Below are 20,620 nucleotides of genomic sequence, written 5' to 3' on the forward strand. Positions count from 1 at the left end.
TCTCCTTGCAGGGATTGGGGCCTTTATTTGTATCACATGCATCCCACATAGCAGGATGTCTGAATGGGATCTCTGTTTAGGCTGTACGCCATTCTGGGCTGGGGAACTGGCTGCTGATGTGTTGGTAAAGTGCTTGACTCGTTTTGGAGCACTGCAGAAAAGGTGGTGAATAATAAATGCAAGATTTATTTTTTATCATTGTTAATTTGCATGGACCCACTTTAGGATTTATTTAATGCAGCATTTCTGTAAGGGTGTGTGTGTGTGTGTGTGTGTGTGTGTGTCTATATATATATATAATATATGCATTTCTGTGAGGGGGGTGTATGTGTGTGTGTGTGTATATATATAAAAGATATGCATTTCTGTAGGGGGGTATATGTGTGTGTATATATATAAAAGATATGCATTTCTGTAAGGGTGTGTGTGTATATATATATATAATATATGCATTTCTATAAGGAGGGGTTTATGTGTGTGTGTGTATATTGGGTGGACGAGTATGGAACCTTTGCTGCATCCTAAACTGCACAGAAAGCCCTTCCCAAGGTCACACAATCCCACCTCGCGCGGCTGGCCTCGCCTCCCCCCTCCAGATGGCCCCACCCACTCCTCCTGACCACGCCTACCCACAGGTCACACTTCCACCTCGCCCAGCTGGCCCCGCCCCTCCCCGTCTGCGGCTTCTCGGGCCCCGCCCCTCTCCTCCTCTTCCCAGACCCCCGCCTCCTTGCGTCGTGACGCCAGACGCCGCGCGGGGCGACGCGGCAGCGCCCCCTCCGCTCCCCGGCCGTGGCCCCGCCCCCCCGTGCCTGGCGTGGGGCTCCCTGTGGCTGGGTGGCTGAGCCGAGCCGAGCCGCGGCGGCCGCTGCTGAGACAAGATGGCGGCCCCGGGCGAGTACTTCAGTGTGGGGAGCCAGGTGTCGTGCCGGACCTGCCAGGAGCAGCGGCTGCAGGGCGAGGTGGTGGCCTTCGACTACCCCAGCAAGATGCTGGCGCTCAGTATCCGACCCGGGCCGGGCCGAGGGGAGCGGGGAGAGCCGGGGCCGGGGCCGGGCCGAGCCGAGGGGAGCGGGGAGAGCCGGGGCCGGGCCCGGGCCCGGGCCCGGGCCGAGGGGAGCGGGGAGAGCCGGGGCCGGGCCGAGGGGAGAGCCGGGGCTGGGGCTGGGGCAGGTGCCCTGCGGCGCCCAGGGGCCGGGGGGGGGGGAAGCCTGTGGGCCTGGCGCCCGCCGCGGGGGTGGGGGAGCGCCCGGGGCTGGGAGCGGGCCTGGATGGGGCGGGAGCGATCCTGCTCAGGTGGGGGTCACCGTTTGGGGGGCCCTGTGGCCGGGGGGGCTCTGCTGCGGCCTGGGAGCCGCCTGGCGGAGCGGGGAGAGCAGCGGGGGGGGCTGGCGTGTGGGGCGGGGCTGTGATCTAGCCGGGGGGCTGCACGGGGCGGGGGGGCTGTGTCTGATCTACCTTGGGCACTGTAGTAGGGGGGGAGAAGAGGCCGGGGTGGATGCTGGCCGGCTTTGGAGGGAAAATGGAGCTGCGGGGAGCGGGGGGGAGTTTGATCTTGCCTTAGGACACGTGTGTGTGTGTGTGTGTGTGTGTGTGTGTGCGCGGGGTGGGGGGGGCGGATGTAAGGGTAAGAGGTAGATGCTGTGGGTAGGTTGCTTAGGGAAAGAGTGATATGTGCTTGCTTCTCTGTGTGGCCCACTGCTGGCTATATAGAGGTAGAAGCCGGGAATGGAGATCCTGGCAATACATAAGCCCATCGTGAGTCTCTGGACACACTGAAAAGGTTAGTCTACAACAGGCCATGCAGGCCTCTCGCCACATGCTCAGGAAAGGCCTTGCAGGGTGCCCCAAGGTCTGTGTGAGAGAGAAACTCCAGAATCAAAGTCCATACCACTGCCTGTACGAGCTCTGTCTCCAGCCTCCCCGCCTCTGGGCACTGCTAGCCAGTGTCAGGACAGTGTCTCAGCTGGCCTTGGGAGTGCTGCTTGAACCTTTCAAAAGGAAGCGGAGGCCATCTGAGTAGGTTGCTTTGTGGGATGTTACAATGGTTCCTCCCCTTCTGGAGGGGGCAGTGCTATCTGGGTTTGATGAGAATGTGGAGTTTAACAGCAAAGGGAGGCTGAGAAGTAGGGTCAGATGGTCTAGCTTGCGGGCCAGGTTTTGATCCCTTTCCAGAGAAAAGGATGTGATCTGGACATAGTGCTCTGGGGAGTGATGTATTTTCCCCAGTTTTCTCTCCCCTAAGTTTCTCCTTTTTTATATGAGTTTCTGCAGGTGAGGTTTTCATATCAGTTGTAGTGTTAACTTTGTTTGGGAGATCTGATTGTTCTCTGCTTTTAAGCTGCAGGTGTGCCTCATTTATATGGATGAGACCAGTCTCCCTCCCCTCCTAGGAGTGGAGAGGCAGTGTACAGAGCCATATGTCTAATGCAGTCTCCTCATGCTAATAAACCCACCATCTTTCTCTCGCCTTGATATATTCTTCTCTGCTTACTCTAGCAGACAGATGAAGGAGAGGAGGACTAACTATCCCTCTTCATCGGGAACAGATTGCGCAGGAATTAATGTCAGTTCTATAAAGATTTTTCTGGGGGTGGTAAACTGATGGCTAATTTACACTTTTCTGTCATTCTAGAAGTGTCAAACTACCTCAAATGCATATAAGGTTTATGTTATCGAAAATGTGGTAATGAATGGGAAAGTCTCTTCTATGAATCTTTAGAGCTTGTCACCTGATTATTATGTGGGTGAAAGCATGACTAGAGTAACTTGTGTTCAGGTGGCATCTGCAGTAAGGTAATGTTCTTGGTAGAGACTTTAGACCTAGTGTGTGTCTGTTAAGGTTTGTCTACATGGGGAAGTAATTCTGGAATAAGGTAGGGCATGAAATTAAAGTGCAGTAGCTATCCTGCAATAACTACCCATGCGCACACTCTTATTCCAGAATGAGTGCCCTACACAGAGAGTTATTTTGGAGTAGCTTATTCCGCAGTGGCTTATTTTGGTCAATTTCTCCATGTAAATAAGCAAAGGTTTATTGACATTTGTGCTGATCAGCAATGCCTTCTCCCCACCACCATCAAAACCATGACATAAACCCCTCTAAGCTTCCTTGACTAGAATGGGCACGGTTGTACGTACCCCTGAAAAGCATGCTGTAGATCACACAGCATCCTAGGTTCTCTACAATGTAGTTATAACAATTATTAGCAAAAGAAAAAGATCCTGTCCCATGGTCAGGGAAGCCATGCTGGCAGCAGCTGAGTTTAAGTAGTTGTTGCTAGCACCCTTTCTGGTTTCTACTGCTGACCAATCGTTACATTGTTACAGGGTTTAGTGTGGTAGAAGAATTTATATGCTGAAAATCTAACTCTTCTATTGACTTGTTCTCTAAACTCCATCAAATAGCCCTCCTTACCAGTTGTCTTTTTAGACTTGTTAAGTGTGTCTGCCTGGATTTGTTTTCCTTAATGCTGTTTTCCTCCAGAATGTCCCTCTTCCAGTGGAAAGCCCAACCATGCAGATATCCTGCTCGTAAACTTACAGTATGTTTCAGAAGTGGAAATAATTAATGACCGCACGGAAACCCCTCCTCCTTTAGCATCACTCAATGTTAGCAAGGTAAGGACCCTTTATCCTTTTGTGTGCTCATGGATTTACACTTGATTTGATTGACAGGAAGAGTTGCAGATCGGTTGCATTTCTTACTGTTAAAATACCCTACTTTGCCCAATGTTTGCTTAGCTGACATTGCTTTTATGAATTTAAATCAAAATATTCATGTGCAGGTTGCTATTCTGGTTCCCCACATACTGTGAAGCACTTTGAAGTGCATTAACGTTTCTATGTTAATGGGCAGTCTGTCCATCTTTATACTTAGCGGTCATCATTCAGGCCTAAAGTAGAGAATGTGGAGGGGGGTTTTCCAAGGTGACTAGTCCATGGACAACTGAATTCTTCATTGTGCAGATGAAAATGTGATGGTCCGGAATCTTGTGGCCATGCTTAATTAGCTGCATGTGTTTTGCCAAAGCATGGTATGGAGCATACCTGGCTGAATGGAGCTAGAGGAGGAATGGGTTATTGTCCATTTCTTCTGCTTAATGTATTTTACAAGGAAACTGACGAGACCAACTTTTTTTGTCTTGGGTCCAGCTTGCTGTTCAGCCAGTGCATACATGATTTTAGTGCTGATCACCAGGCTTGTCTAGGTTAGTACGGTATGTGTACGCTTTTTGGTCCTGTTTACAGTGTCAAAATCCAGGGCGCTTTTGGACCTGATTTCAACATGGCCTTGTCATGGATACTGGCTCTGTGTCTTAACTATCCTGAAGTGTGCCACAGCCTTGGCGTCTAAACTGCTGTAGGTGCAATTTGGGACCACGGTATAGTCCACTCTGCACCGTAAGACCCCACTCAGTCAGTCAGGGTTTTACTGTGTTGTGACTGGACTCAAGCAAGGCTTATAGGATACACAGACCTATGATCCTAAGGCCACGTATACATCATGGACACCACAGCGGCACAGCTGTACTAAGCCGCTGTAACACCTACAGTGTAAACCTTTCCACTATGCAGAGGAGGTTTTTCTGTTGTAGGAGCACCACCTCCCTGAGCAACTGTAGCTATGTTGACAGAAGCATTCTTACCATCCACCTAGCTGCATCTATGTTGGAGGTTAGGTCTACGTAGCTACGGTGTTTGGGTATGGATTTTTCAGATCCTGAATGCTGTAACTACGTCCACCTAACTTTTAAGTGTAGACCAGGCCTAATAATGGCAAGCTGGCATCTGAATGTTAAAGGTGTGTGAAGTGGCAGTGACCAAAGGCTTCCTGTGTTCAATACCTCAATGACTATCTAATGTTTTAAGTTCGGTTAGCATCTCATCTAGAAAAACTGCAGCTGTGTGGAACCCTCTGTTTCCTGCTGAAGCCCCAGTATCTCAGCAGTAGAAAGTCACAGCGGGAAGTGAAGAGTAACTTTCCTGTGTCTAAGTGCAGTGGAAATCTAAGTAGGTGGATTACAATCACCTGAGCTGGAATTTAGCCAGGACACTAGGGCTAACACCCATAGTCTTATATAAAAGTGCAGCCGGCTCTTCAGTGACCACAAGTGGTCAGGATCTCTCGGCCAAAAAGTAGCTTGCTTCATAGTGCTGTCTCCTTGCAATGCTAATACAGGGTTGTGCATTCGTTGCTCACAGAGCTTGCCGTCCGCTGAGTCTCCCATCACTGCTACCTGCAGCACCCTGGTTTTCTTTGGCAGGTGGTGTAGTCAAGAACTGACATTATTGGCAACAGAATCACAGGTCAAAACCGCTTGTATTTGTTTCCCATTTTGGAGGAGATGCTAATGGATAGAAGTGGCTATGGGCAGGTTAACACTTAAGCAGTCACCCTTCCAGCCCATGTTTGCCATGTGCCCTTGCTTTATTCAATCTCCAATGGATTCCCATCAATTGGCATTTTCGCGCTCTTGTGAGCAGGTCAGAGTTCCTATGGAGGGAAGGCCCAGAAGCCTTGAAAGACACGGAGTGGTCAGTTGTATCTCAGGGATCTGTGTGTAACTTGAATGTAACTTCCCATCTAAAATAGATCATTTCTGGTTTTCAAGAGGTACTGTCTGAGAAATGGAAAGGGAAATGATCCGGTGCAGTCAAATAAGTTGGATGCCTTGTGCTAAATGCCCCAGCCAACTGGGCTGGGGAAACAGAGCGGTGTAGGGAAGGTGTAGCTTAGTTAGGGTTTTGCATGATCGGTGCTGGTCTTCTAATGGCACCCTGGAGTGTTGGAGAAAGGCTTTAGCCTGTAACTGCATGGTAGACAAATACATCCTTCAGCTGCATTTCAGTGTACAGGCGAGTCTCATCTTACGCGCATTTAACATGTGCGAATTCAGCTTTGTGCGGTCGGCAAAAACAAAAGAGAAAAATAACAATTTAGATACTGTACCTGTAGTGCGGGCGATTCCGCCCGCCATTACATCAATGTAACTTTGACCATACGTGATTTTCGCTTTACGCGCTGACTGCGGACTGTAACCCCAGCGTAAAATGAGACTCGCCTGTAATCTTAGTGAGGGAGGGAATGGACACAGTTTCTGGCAGGGCTGCCTCAGCTTGATGGGACTTTTGCGGGGTTAGCATTCTTCCGAGTTAAAATCGGAGGGCAAGCGGTCAAAATTAGAGATTTGGAATCTTCAGGGTATAGGTAAATTTTGGATTTGGCTTTATTTGATTCATTTTAAAGTGGAGGGAGGTTTCAGGGCAGGAAATGCAGTTGACAGAAGCAATCTTAAAGAGGGTGTGGCTGCCATTTTTTAAGGAAGTTTTTAGGGGTGGGTGGGAGGGGGGGAAAAATCTGACCCAGGTGGTGGTAATTGCTAACAGACAAGGTAGTATTTGTGGTGGGTGGAGTTCCCAGTATAGCATTAAACCTGCACTATATAAGCCATCCCCAGTAAGGTAACATGACACGATACCTAGGAACCACAGGCTTTGTCCCTAAACACAAGTATACTCCTTTTGTGGCATTGTCTGTGGCTTATGTTAGTTTCCTTTTGCTTATTGATGGATTATCGTGTTGACCAAGGTATCAAATGACCCAATTACTGCAGAGACATAATTACACCTTGTAGCTGCATCACCTGCTGTAACTGTAAATGCTGCTACTTAGGTGTAATAGATGTTACAGGTCCTTACTTGGCTATGAGGGGGGGGATCACTGTATGCATAGCACATTTAATGGTGTATTAACCAACAAACTTATTCAATTAAAAGCACTTGGTTGGTTAGTTTTGCTGGCAGGAAGGCTCTATAGAAATTCTTCAGTGCAAGAAACCCAAATCAAATTGTACTTCCGCTGGCAATTCAAGTGTCCAGAAATCTGTCTGTGTTCCCATAATTAAAAAAATATGGTCTTTGCCTGATTGAGACGACTGCAGCATTTCATACCTCTTGCATTTACAGAACTCCTCTTCCAAGGGCGGCTGTGTAGGCTGTTGTCTGGATGCTTCAGGACTGGGAAGTAGTGCAAACTGCTAGCTGGCCTGTCAGAGGAAGTTAAAAAATGCTACTAAAGGGATGTAGAGAAACTCTTAACAGAGTACAGATTTCATACGGGGGCGGGGGATGATGTATGAAGATGGAAATAGAGAGCTGCCATTTAAAACAGCAAAGAAAGTATTTGTCTACACCAGTCCTAGGTGTGAATGGAAGAATGAGGGACGGGGAGTGAATGTTGGAGTATTGGTCGCAGGTGGATGTGGCAGCATGGAGAAGAAATCCCGGATCCAGCACAAATAAAAGAGCCCTGGGAAGGGGAGGTGAGCAAGCAGGGAAAGTGGAGAGAGAAATTTAGTTAAGATGAAACTTGAAAACCAGGAGGCAACGCTTGTGAATAGGACTGGTAAATGGATGTGCTGCTAGAAGGCAGGATGGAGAGAGGGTGATATGTTTATGCATCCTGCGGTGAAAGTCGAACTATGGTATTTGTGATGCCCACAGGACCTGGCTGTAAAAGATTATAACAGGAATTGCCAAGCATTAAGAAATGTAGATGATGAGGATGTTTGGTCAAGATGTGGCTGAACGAAGACAATTTTGCAGTTGCAGTGGTGGGCAAACCAGGGAGATGTTCTGGAAAGGATCTGAATTGAGGACTCTTCAATCTATGGCCTTGGGAGCAAAGTAAAGGAGTTGGAGAAAGGAGAACTGTGAAACAAACATTATTTCCCCGGGTGCGAATGTCGTCCTTTGACTAATTTAGTGTTAATTTCACTGGTGTGTTCAAGCCGGGAGCTGGCAGTCCACTTAGGAAGCTGAAGGCTCAAAAAATGAGTTTAAGGAGCTAGACTAACACTTGAAGGTAGCCACAAGATGTCCTATGCATGGGCTGGATGGAGACTTAGTTTCTGGTGGAAACACTACAGCCAATAACAGTGGTTTGAAGGGAGGCTGTAACATAGATGGGTTCGGGACTTGTCAACCGCTTTGTTGCTGTGAGCCCTGCGTTCAGCCGCGTACAACCAGTAAATTGCCTCTACCTCCTAGAACCCTTTTCCCTGGCTGCACAGCTCTGTAGAGAGGATGCCACAGGGACTGTGCTCCTGGGGCCTGAGACATGGCTGCAAACAACTAAGTCCACTTCAGTAAAAGGCTGGCTAGAGATCGGCGTCTGCCTCACCTTGTTGTAACTAGACTGCTGGTTTATACTGACACCATTACTAATGTGAGCTTGTTCAGCCTGTGCGATGAGATGTCACTCTGCATCTGTATAGTTCTGAACTGGGAGTGGCCCTCTCGGGATAAGAGGGCAACAGGTCTATTTGTCTAATTAACTTAGTTGCCATTTAGTACCTGGGGGGTGAGGAGTCTCAGGGGTGGGGGGGACTGAGGAATGTGGCTAGGCAGCTTATTGGAACTTGGTGGCTTTCTTTTAGGCTTGCACGTATTCATACCATTCATACATCTGTGAATAGGGAAGGGAAGTGACTCATCCATTCATAGAGCTCTTGCACAAGGTGTATAGCTGAATCTGCTTAATAGGCTCATAGCAGCAAGTTCAGATGCTCTTTGGAGACTGGGGGAGCTGGAACGGCCGAGTATATTTGACAGTGAAACTGCTTTGAATGCTTGAATTGGAAACCGTGTAAACAAGGCTTTTGCAGATGCAGTTAATTTTTCTCTTCCGTAGGTAGCAGTGGTAAGTAATAGAGCACATCCTATGAGCTCTTATGCTTCTGTAAGGACCCTTCAGATTAGGAGCTTGTTATGTGGGATTAATGAACACCAGTAAATGTGAGTTTGTTTCGTTCTTCAGCAGGTGAAGTGACCCTTAGTTTCATTCTTCAGCAGGTGACTAAGTACATTGTTCTGGTCAGAGGCTGAGGGCTGGAATCCTAGGGGTTTCCCCTTGATCCCTCCTTATTTGTAGGTGGACTAAAGCGCTGTTTAATTTAGGGGGGAGGAATCCCTAAAGCATTCTTTGGATGTTGTCTGCAAGTCTTAGACGTGCTTTGCTTTGATTTACCGTGTTTGTGTTCCTGGCTGGGGGTCTAGTTATGTGAAGACAGTGATATGAGCTCTCGGCCAGCGGAGGCATTCCCTCCATCCGTCTGGCAGTGCGTGTGACTGGCCACTTGGTTTTGACGCGGTGGACTGCTGTGTAGGATGCACTAGCAGTCCCTCACAGAGGAGATTTGCTCCCTACAGTGTAATTTCTTGTAAAAGCAGGGTCCCCGCGAAGACCTGACTGGTCTCTCCTGCATCTCTCTCACATGCCAGGTCACTGGACAGGGAATGTGTATCCAACGTAGCCACTGTTTTGAGTTAAGTCAGCACCCAAATGGACAAAGAGCCTGTCTGAACATCCAGCTCTCTCAGTGCAGAGGATTCTTCTGCTAAACGCTTCAGTGTCTTGTCAAACACGAGAAGCTGGGAATAAACTGCTGGTTGTGTGCAATAAGAATGAACTCAGTCTCTCAGCTACAGAGGGGGATGCATTACAGGTCCAGCCTTCACTGGGAGCAAGACCATGCAAACTGCCACCCTGTTTAACTGAGGCGGTTAAGCGGCTCCTAGAACCGTGACCACCCTGGGCATTCTCTCTGCTGACAACTAGGTGAGCCAACCATACTTTGCCATAGAAACCCATTAAAGCAACCCTTCTCAGGCAAAAAATCCCTGCTCCCACAAGTCAGGGAAACAGTGTTTTGCAGCAGCCATATAGAAACATGGTTTTTGCTTAGGTGAGTCTGATCCACTGTAAATTACCGGAAAACTATGTTGAAATGAGTCTTATAATCCAGCTACCAAGTGAGATTAGCTCTGAGTGATCTTTAACTAAACCACCAATCAGCAGCCAGAAGGATTGCTAATGAGCAAGAGAAGGATTCCCCCCCATCCCCTTTTGGTATTACAGCTTCACAGTTCTTCAGTAAAAGTCTCATTCACCTAAGCACTGAAACAGGACACAACAAGCTGCTTTTTGGCTAGATTTTTTTCTCTCTCCGTGGGTGGAGGGGGGATCGATCTTTTGCTATTGTCGAGAATTGTTTGTAGCAAAGTTCCTCTGCTCTGTGGTGCTTAGGATTTTCATACTGGGAAGGGGGTGTGGGGGAGAGAATCTTGATGATGCATCTCACAGCTGTGTGAAATGTGCCATTTCTAGCTAATCAAAGGTGACTTTCCTTGGGATATTTGGTGTGAGCCTTCGGGAAGACTGTGCCCTGGGACAGGCTGTTTTGCAAGTTGGCTCTGTATCTACAGAAGATGCTTTCTAGGGATCAGCCGGCGTGAGATGCTTTCTCCTTTATGGCAAAGAACCATCTGCATTCTGCTGGCAGTCTGTTAACTTTACCCCTGTCGTCCCTGTTCTGTGAGCTGGGAATGGATCCCTCTCGTGGGGCTATAGCACAGGGGTTCTCACCCTTTTTCTTTCTGAGGCCCCCCTCCCCCCCCCCCCGGCCCCTCCAACATACTATACAAAGTCCATGGCCCACCTGGGCCACCACAACTTGTTTTCTGCTTATAAACGCCGGGACTGGCGTTAGGGGGTGGCAAGCAGGGCAGTTGCCTGGGACCCCATGCAACGGGCCCCCGCCAAGCTAAGTTGCTCAGGCTTCGGCTTTGGTCCCGGGTGGCAGGGCTCAGGGCCCTGGGCTTCAGCCCCATGCAGTGACGTAACCTCTCCCCCCCCCCCTCCCCCATGGGTACTGTATTCCACAATAATTACTCTGCTTTGTGAGTGGAGTAACTATTCCAGAATAAAATTGTTCTGATTCTAGACTAGAGTCCACAGAGAGTGTGTGGGGTTGTGTGTCCTGAAGTAGCTATGTTGGGATAGTTATTCCAACATAACTCTGCTGGTCCGGTTCCTTGTGTAGACAAGCCCTCATAACCCCAATAACCCACTTGCTGTTAATACCTGAAATGACCACGATTCTGAGATTAGGAGATGGGCAATTCTGCTGCTGTGTATTTGACAGCACATTTGTATATAATCTCTTTTTTTCCCACGTGTGTGCGCTTTGCACAGAAACGAGGGGGCACAAAATAGGAGAATGTGACTGTAAAGCCCCAAAGTTGTCAGGGAACTCCAGGGCAGATGTGGTTACGAAAACTACCTTAAAAAGACTAGACTATTTTTTTTTAAACTTAGGTACATAAAGGTCTTTAAGATCTTTGAATGAAAAGGGCAAAGGCCTGTTTGCATCCTCTGTTTTTTTTGCTACCATCAAATGAACTTAACCTGTGATCTAAACCATGAAGTGCAGAGATGCATTTTTAACATGTGAGAAACATGCATAGCACGAGCATTTAAAGTATCTAACTTCCAGGGCAGTGCCTGACGCAAACAGGCATCATACACATTTTCCCAGTAGGCTTTCTCTGTGTGATGGAAATGGCCTATCTCACAAGTCCAAATCCAGCCCTGATCAAACAAGCTGCTAATACCTGGCTGTTCTGTGACTTGCATTAAATGAGCTGGCAGTCTGTCCCATACCTAGTTGGTAGGAATCTGTGTCACGGTTTTGGGTGGGGCTTGTTGGCCATCACCTCTGAGAGGCCAAGCACTGAATGGGCTGGGAGACTTGCCGTTGGAGGTTCCCTGTCAGGTCTGTGAGGTACTGATGGCAGGCAGTGGCTGGGAACCTGTAACTCAGGCTTGCAAAATTACCATGAAAATGTGTGTTGTTTTTTTTTTGTTTGTTTTTTTTTTTCCCCCAGCACAGAAGCTACTAGACTGTGAGCACCTTGAGGCAGGGACTCTTATGTTAGCGCTGCACAGTGCCCGGCCCTGTGGGGCCCCGATCCTGGCTAGGAATACATCTCCTTTGAATAGTCAGAACTATTTGTAGTGGGGCTGAATCAAGGGGGGGAGTGCATGGTGCTTCAGATATGCCACCTGCATGAGAGGAGACAGTCCCTGCCCCAGAGATCTTACAAGCTAAGTGAGCTCTGTACTTGGACCACTCAGGAGCCCAGTGCGTATCTGAGCTCTGGGCTGGAGCACTGTTGCTTGCACTAGCGTGGTCCTGAAGTCTTTCTGCTGGAGCCCCGCTGTTGCTCAGTTTAATTTCCCCTGTGTTTACTTCAGTAAGGCATGTACCAGGTTATTTCTGGAGCCGGTTGCCTTTATGCAAACCATTTCACCAGCAGGATGCACCTCTGTCAAATGCAGGCCAGCCAGTCTTAATTTCTCTTTGCCGCTCCCTCTCTCCCACTCGGGACGCTGCTGTTTTGTGGTCAAAAATCAATAACGCTCCGGGTCTTTGTTTCCCTCCCTGCAGCTTGCCAACAAAGCGCGGACAGAGAAGGAAGAGAAGATGAGCCAGGCGTATGCAATTAGTGCTGGTGTCTCTCTGGAGGGACAGCAGCTTTTCCAGACTATACATAAGACGTAAGTTGGCTGCGGGAGGGTGGCTGGGAGGTCTTTGTTTCCTTCACCCTCAGATACGTGCGTGCGCCTGTGTTCTCTAGTGGGCGGGGTAACTCTTCCTGGGACGGATTCCGAGAGCCTCCCTCTCGCTGGTGGTCTGTCTAGTCGCTCCCAACTACCCATACGTGTAACAGGACCTCCAGGCTCCTCTGGGTTGGCCCCATGTCCGTCGTTGCTGCCCTCTCCCATTGCTATGTGCACTGTCCGGCCTTCCATGGGCCCTGGTCTGCTGCACATGGATTGGCCAAGCTGCCAACTGCTCCTCTAGGCCACACTTCAGCTCACTATGTAGTGTGGGTGGAAATGGCCCCATGGGACGGAGAGTCTCAACCCTGCCCAGCTTTCTCAAATTACAGCTGGAGCTGTTAACAGCTTGGAGCTGTGCCATTTCAACCCTCTCCCTGGCCTGTGGCAGCCTGTGGCCTTGTGAGCAGTTGGGCTGAAGTGCAAGGGGTTTGATTAGCCAATGTGCCAGCCCAAGGCACACTCTAGTGTTACAGGTACATGGGAGAGCTCCCGCGCTTCAGAACGCAATCAGATCCGCAGTTCCTCAGCGCGCCCTGAGCATGCTCCCTTCCTGGAGGGCTTGCACCTCTACCTGGCAGAGCGACTTATAACTGAGAGGCGATGTCGTAACTCCAAGCCCACAACAATGGCTCTGAGTGGTTTCAGAGTAGCAGCCGTGTTAGTCTGTATCCTCAAAAAGAACAGGAGTACTTGTGGCACTTTAGAGACTAACAAACTTATTTGAGCATAAGCTTTCGTGGGCTACAGCTCATTTCATTGGCTGCATGCAGTGGAAAATACAGTGGGGAGATTTTATATACACAGAGAACATGAAACAATGGATGTTACCATACAGACTGTAAGGAGAGTGATCAGGTAAAGTGAGCTATTACCACCAGGAGAGAGAGAAAACCTTTTGTAGTGATAATCAAGGTGGGCCATTTCCAGCAGTTGACAAGAACGTGTGAGGAACAGTAGGGGGTAAAAATAAACGTGGGGGAATAGTTTTACTTTGTGTAATGACACATCCACTCCCAGTCTTTATTCAAGCCTAATTTAATGGTGTCCAGTTTGCAAATTAATCCCAATTCAGCAGTCTCTCCTTGGAGTCTGTTTCTGAGGTTTTTTTTTTTTTGTTGAATTGCCACTTTTAGGTCTGTAATCGAGTGACCAGAGAGATTGAAGTGTTCTCCGACTGGTTTTTGAATGTTATAATTCTGGACGTCTGATTTGTGTCCATTTATTCTTTTACGTAGAGACTGTCCGGTTTGGCCAATGTACATGGCAGAGGGGCATTGCTGGCATATGATGGCATATATCACATTGGTAGATGTGCAGGTGAACGAGCCTCTGATAGTGTAGCTGATGTGATTAGGCCCTATGATGGTGTCCCCTGAATAGATATGTGGACACAGTTGGCAACAGGCTTTGTTGCAAGGATAGGTTCCTGGGTTAGTGGTTCTGTTGTGTGGTGTGTGGTTGCTGGTGAGTATTTGCTTCAGGTTGGGGGGCTGTCTGTAAGCAAGGACTGGCCTGTCTCCCAAGATCTGTGAGAGCGATGGGTCGTCCTTCAGGATAGTTTGTAGATCCTTGATGGTGCGGTTGGAGAGGTTTTAGTTGGGGCAGAAGGTGACGGCTAGTGGCGTTCTGTTATTTTCTTTGTTGGGCCTGTCCTGTAGTAGGTAACTTCTGGGTACTCTTCTGGCTCTGTCAATCTTGCCGCTAGACAGATCTCTCATCGGGACGCTGCTTCCCGTAATCCTTCCCTGGAGGTACTGGCTGTGCCTTCAGTGGTGTGCTGGCCCAGCCACGCCCCCAAGGCTGGTTCATCAGGACAGGGCAGCGGCTCACTCCTGTCTGCAGTGATCTGGTTTCAGAGCTACCACAGCCAGTGTTGGGAACGGGTGGGGGCCCTTTTGAAACCCACATGAGAGGGGAGGTAGGCGGGTGAGAGTGGGAGAGTTAGGGCTCCGGAGCTGCTGGGCAGTTGTGGGTGAGGGTGAGTGCACGGTGGTATTAATAAAATCCTGCCCTGTTTCTGCCTCTCCCAGCATTAAAGACTGTAAATGGCAAGAGAAGAACATAGTGGTGATGGAAGACGTCGTTATCGCTCCTCCGTACCAAGTGGAAAACTGTAAAGGCAAGGAGGGAAGTGCCCTGAGTCACGTACGCAAAATAGTGAGTAGAGGGAGGGTGAATCCCCCCCCCCCACGTAGGTACCTGTGGGACCCCATCATTGTCACGTGGAAGGACCCTTCCCCCCCACTCGGTGCTGTCTGCTCCCAACGAGGAATGGTGCATTGTGTCCGAAGGGTAGCTGCAACTCTTGTTGCAGTCTGTGCCTGCAGCAGGGTTTTGAATCAAGCAGGAAATGGTTTAAAAGGGGTCTCCTAATGGTCCACTAAAGGGGCCTGGTGTTTCCTGTGGAACCCCTCGCTATGGAGCCAAGCCACTTCCAAGGCTGGACTCTGCTGTGCGGTCCCCGTCCCGGTTTTACTGACGGAGCAGTCAGGCTGTGGAAGGAGTTACGGGTTTGATATTAAAGCTTTATCCACTGGGGAGTTGTGATCTCTCTGGCACCCACCCCAGGCCACATAGACCATGGGTTCTCAAACTGGGGATCGGGACCCCTCAGGGGGTCACGAGCTGTCAGCCTCCACCCCAAACCCTGCTTTGCCTCCAGCATTTGTAATGATGTTATACATTAAAAACACTTTTTTATATATTTAAGGGGGGGTCACACTCGGAGGCGTGTGAAAGGGGTCACCAATCCAAAAGTTTGAGAACCCCTGACATAGACCAGTCTCTGGGGAAGAGTATGCCATTCCGTACTGCCTGTGTCTGAGTGTGTCTCTTTGCAAACCGTGTAGGACAAATACAGCTGTTGAGTTCTAGCTGAACCATTGACGGTCTCCATCTACCAGGGTGGAGGAGATGGAGCATGTGCCCGTAATCCCCATCCCAGCTGCTGCAAATCCCACTGGTCGCAACGATTGCTTCTGGTCACCATGGACCACTTTCTCGCATGCGCCTGGCACCCACGAGACCTGGTCATCCCTGTTCGCACGCCATGTGAAATTGTACAATTAAAACCCAGCAATGTTGATCCATCTTCTCCCTTTTTCTCTTCCCCCCTCGGCCAGGTTGAGAAACATTTTAGAGATGTGGAAAGCCAAAAGGTAATGCAAGGTTCACAAGCACAGCAAACACAGAAGGAAGCCACCCTGTCATCCTGAGTCCTGCCCCCTTCCGATCACCAGGGGCACTCTTCCAAGATCCAGCAGAAGCCGACAGGATTTCTTCAAAGGAGGCCGGGGCGGGGGAGGGCCAGGGTTCTATTTTATTTCCGGGGGGCTCTTTAACGGGGAGCTCCCCACTTCCAAACTTTAGACTTTAAAACAAAAAAAGAGAATAATTTAAAAGATCATCCATTACTTGACTGACAACCTTTCTTTTTGTCCGCCATGTTTTCTCCTAGGACAGTCAGACTTTGTTAGTTTTATTTTTGACTTCCTTTCCTCTTCTGCCACCCCACACAACACCCCCCCCTTTTATTTTTGTAAAGGGGGTCCACCATTCTCCCCTCCCTCCTTTGATGTAGGAGAATCTGCCCTTCCCCCCAATACCCTGCTAAAAATAAAAATAACAATCTGACTGTGTTAACTGAATCGGGGCCTTTCTGCCACCAGCATGGTCCCGTTTTAATTTTGTTTGCACAGGGCAAGGCTTGAATTAGAATTATTTTTCTTATCTTTAAATATATATATGAATATATATATTAAAATGTTCTTTAAATATTTTCTGCTTCTAGCAGTTCTCTTCACCGGGATCATGGCAAAAAAAAGAAAAGGCAAACAACCCTCCCCACCCCTAATCAGCCCTGGCAGAGTTGGTGGCTTTGCGTGTGACACTCTGGAGAGTTCACACACACGAAGACTGGGGATTTGGGAGGGCAGGAGGTGGTGGTGCTCCCTAAATCGTAAACCTCTTCTGACAGCTTTCTTACTGTCCTGTGCTGAAGGCGAGTTGGCTGGGTCTGGGAAGACCCAGGCGCTAGGAATAACACAGGATGGTGCTGCTAATTTACTCCTCCCTGCCTCCCACGGTACGGTACCGCAAAGCCGTCTCTTGTCCTCAGTGGGCTGGCAGATCCGGAGACACGGTGGCTTTCTCTTGCGTCGCGTCGGCTCACGCCACCGACTATCGTGTGTGTTAGCTCGTGTGTAGGCTTCTGTCTTTTTCGAGGTCAAAATTATCCAAATGAACTTGGATAGCAGGCCGTTTGTGCTTGATCCCCTTTCCGCTCCAGGCGTGCGTGCGTCTGGGATCCTTACAAGCTGGGACACGGTTTGTATATGTCCGAGTGCCCATGCAGAGAGCTGCACTGTGCTCCGTTTGCTAAGAGAGCACGAGGGCTTTTGTCACTCTGTCAAACCCAACCCTAAAAGTCTTTAGTCACCGGGCTGCCTTCCCCTGTCCTGTACCGTACCCAGCTGGCATTCATGCGTTGAGCCATTTGGCATCGCATGCTGCATGGGTGACTGTAGCCATCGGCTCGGCGGCAAGCCAGATTATGGAGCTGGTGAAACTGGCTTCCTCCCAAGCTAGGCAGGGGTATGGCTAAGCTACGGAAGTCTCGTGATTATTTTTTATTTTTTGCCATGATCTTTCCCCTTCCCTTTTTTTTAAATAAATGGATCAAAATTAAATAATTCAAGCCCTGCCTTTAAAAGAGAAAAAAAATGGAAATTTTTTTAGTATTGTTTAGCAAAACAATAAAACCCAAAATTTTTTTAACCATCAAAAGTGTCTGCATTGGTGGGTTTGTTTGGCTGCAGCCTGGTGCCCGGCGGTGAGGCAGAGCAGGGGTTTCGTGCAGGCTCGAGCACACGGGACCCTCCTCTGTGGGTTGAACTGCCCTGGCCTTCGATTGACTGCCTTGCCTTGCTGTTCTGTTGGAAAGGCAAGCTGCCTGCGGGGAGGGGGCTAGGCTTCCGGAGAGCAGGGTGCGGGACTTGAACAATGTCCTCCTATCGGGGGGACAGCGTTGGACCCACCCCAGTGTAGGTACTGGCGCTGGGCGGGTGGGTGAAGCACAGAGCAGAGACTGCTTCCAGCCGGGCCTTTGGAGCTGTGGTGCATGGTGCCCCCCCTGCTGTGGAGAGGGGTGGGGGGTAACAGCTTGGTACTGCATTGAATGGGCATGTTTGTGCTGTCTCGGGCAGGTGAGAGAGATGGGCTCTGCCTGCTCTGTGCCCAGTGTGTAGGAGGGGGTCACACCTCCTTGACCCCATACGGGCCACAACTTTCTTAATCAACTAATTGTAGCACAGATGGAAAAACCAGTCCTGGAGGAGAGCGGCATCAGGCCGCAGACCACATAGAGCATGTGTGGGGCCCAATGCAAACCTCGGCTGGGCCCATCCAGCTCTTAGCCAAAGCCCATCAGCACGGGGCTGCTGCTATTGGGAAGCAGGTGCCGTGGGTTCTGCACAGAGACCTCGCACCTTCCCTGAGTTCACTCCAGGCCACTGACCAGCCGTGGCTTGGTGGGAGTTTTGCGAGAACCCATCAGGCTCAACCTAGAGGTGAAGGGCTTCAGAACCCTGTTACTGAGCCAATTGATGGCGCTTGACCCCTTCTCCAGCAGGGAGAGGAGAGGGGAATTGTCCTGCGGAGAAGGGGTCTAGCAGCGTATCTGCCTGGCTGGCTAACTGCCTTGAGCCCTCGGGCTGCCCTACAGCCATGGGGATACTTTCCCAGCAGGAAGCCACTTCTCTGCCCCTCGCTCGAGAGCAGAGGCTGCTGGTGAGGGCGATGCTTGGAAAGCCACGGTGCTGCTTGGCCCAGAAGCTCGCTCAGATCCATCCCCTTTGGGTCTAGGGAGAGAACTGCAGCTGCCCCGCACTTGGCCCAGCCGCTGCCCGGGCTAGGCCTTGGCGGGTGGATTTCCATTGTTCCGGCGGCATCTCTCTCACACTCACACAGTGGCTGAAGCATCGCTGGGGTCCTGGCCCCATAACAAGGCTGTCTCCCTTCCCTGGGCCCTCTCACTAAGTAGGGCTGGTGGTGACCCGCCTCCCGGGGGAAGCGGACATCTGGGGGGTCTCGGGCACGGGCTGCCACATGAACGTGTGCTGGGGCGGACGGTGGGGGAGGGTACTACCTTGTACGGCCCAACTTCTGCTGGCGAGAGAGACAAGCTTTCGAGCGACACTGAGCAGCTCATCAGGTGTGGGAGAGGTGGGCCCCCCTCCTGTGTGTTCTAGGGGGTCCCACATCCAGCAGTGGCGGCTTGCGGAAGTTGACCCTAGGCCTACGTGGCCGTGCTCCCGTTAACATGCCGGGGTGAGCAGGGCAGCACATTCTCCTGTGGGCTTAAATGCAGCTTTGCTGTGCGTTTTCTGTCCAGCAGGGTCACATGCCTGCTCTGGCTGCTGGAAGCAGTAAGGACTTGGGTGGGGGGGAGTGGGACAAACTCCCCTAAGGCCAAAGCACCTGACAAGCTTGTCTCTTGGTAAAGATCAGAGCTGCTTAAAAGGCTTGAAGCTGCGGGATGAGGTGGGGGTTTCCCTGGCGCTCTGGGAGGCTGATGGCTGCCTTCTGCGGGGCTGGCACCGAAATCAAAATCATTCTTCAAGGGCGGGATTCTGCTCCTCTGAGCTGCTTCGAGAAATATTACGCTTCCTAGCTGTGCACGGCTGGCCTCTGCTGGAGTACAGGGGAATTATGCTTCCCACTCCAGATGGAAAACTACTGGAACTGCAAGAAGGGTGTCTGAGATAAATGGTCTGTAGCAGTGATATCCATTCGGGCCAGAGCATTAACCGGTGGAACTCACTGCCACAAGATATAATTGAAGCCGAGAGCTTAGTAGGATTCAGAAAAGGATTTAGATGGCTCAGGGCAGCCACAGTTGCATTAATGTGGGCTGTGAACTGATGCTTCTGGGCCTCGGCCAATTGCTGAGGGGGTTTCGGTAGAAACTTCTCTGGGATAGGCAAGCCCAGAATTCCTGACCTGGGGTTTCTTGCCCCTTCCTCGGACTGCATGGAGCCCCTACGGCACATGCACTGTGGCCAAGTTTTGGAAAGAGACTGTTTAAGGGCAAGAGAAGTGTCTCTCTTCTGTTCACAATCTCCAAGCGGTCTGCAAGCAGCAGTGACTTACGAACCCTGTCCGAAGCTTGTCAGCCTCCTTCAGTGCAACCTTGAATGGAGGCCGATGTCTCTTGGGGTAGGGGGAAGTGCCTGCTTGCAGGGGCGGCAGGCGTGTCTCAAGGAGCACAGAGGGACGCACGCCCGCTCCCCTTGCATGCAGTGGGACGGGGGGTTGGGGTTCCTGCTGCCTCTGGCTCTGAATTGTTGGCGGCTTGGCAGGAAGATTCTAATCGTGCCGCTCCGAGGATTTGACTTAGCAAATCGTGCCATCTACAAGGGCCTATATAAGTACGGTCAGACCAAGGTCTATCTGGCCCAGTATCCTGTCTTCCGACAGCGGCCAGTGCCAGGTGTCCCAGAGGGAATGAACAGACCAGGTCACCATCAAGTGATCCATCCCCTGTCGCCTGTTCCTATATACTTGGGCCTCGGCACTCCCTTTGCTTTGTGGTCCACGCAGTGTCTGGATCTGTGTCCCGTGTGGGCCAGCCCCTGCTCTGATCCGATGCCTGGGGCTCCCGTACGTCTCCTCTTCTGTCTCGCACGTTTTAGTATTAACCTGCCTGGGCCTCTCCATGGGCGTCGCGTTGACTCGGGTGCTCCGGCGGCTGCGGCCTCATCCAGCGGGAGCGTCTGGTGGGGGACCGTGCAGCAGCTGTAGCAAGCGGTGATCTCGGCCCCGCCAGCTTCACAAATGAGGCCGCGTGTGGCTTTTGCCAAGGGCCTAGGAGCGGTAGCCTCATGCCCAGCGAGTCCCCCTGGATCCTGGGCGGAAAGTCCCGCTCTTGCCGAATCCCTGGGCCTACGCACTTCACGCTCTGGTGGCCCAGCTCACGCGGCGGGAGGGCCCCCGCCCTCGTTGGCGTTAATCCACCTTCCCGGGGACGGGTGGACCTAACTACGTGGCTCACGGGGGTGGATTTTGCACCCCCCCCCCCCCCGCAGCGATGTAGTTGGGGCGACTTCACTTTTCCGGGCAGACCTGCCCCAGAGCGCCTTAGCACAAAGCTGC

General features: G+C 50.7%; 1 protein-coding gene across 1 annotated transcript; it reads left to right on the forward strand.

Annotated features, from left to right (window-relative positions):
• The first annotated feature begins 794 nt into the window (after nucleotides 1-794).
• Nucleotides 795-16,507, forward strand: LSM12 (LSM12 homolog). The gene is made up of 5 exons (XM_074940746.1): nucleotides 795-1,002; nucleotides 3,488-3,621; nucleotides 12,294-12,403; nucleotides 14,500-14,626; nucleotides 15,592-16,507. Exons 1-5 carry the CDS (start codon nucleotides 882-884, stop codon nucleotides 15,682-15,684), a joined length of 585 nt encoding a protein of 194 aa, XP_074796847.1. The 5' UTR covers nucleotides 795-881; the 3' UTR covers nucleotides 15,685-16,507.
• The last annotated feature ends 4,113 nt before the right edge of the window (nucleotides 16,508-20,620 follow it).

Source organism: Natator depressus, chromosome 27, assembly GCF_965152275.1.
Source record: "Natator depressus isolate rNatDep1 chromosome 27, rNatDep2.hap1, whole genome shotgun sequence".
NCBI lineage: Eukaryota > Metazoa > Chordata > Testudines > Cheloniidae > Natator > Natator depressus.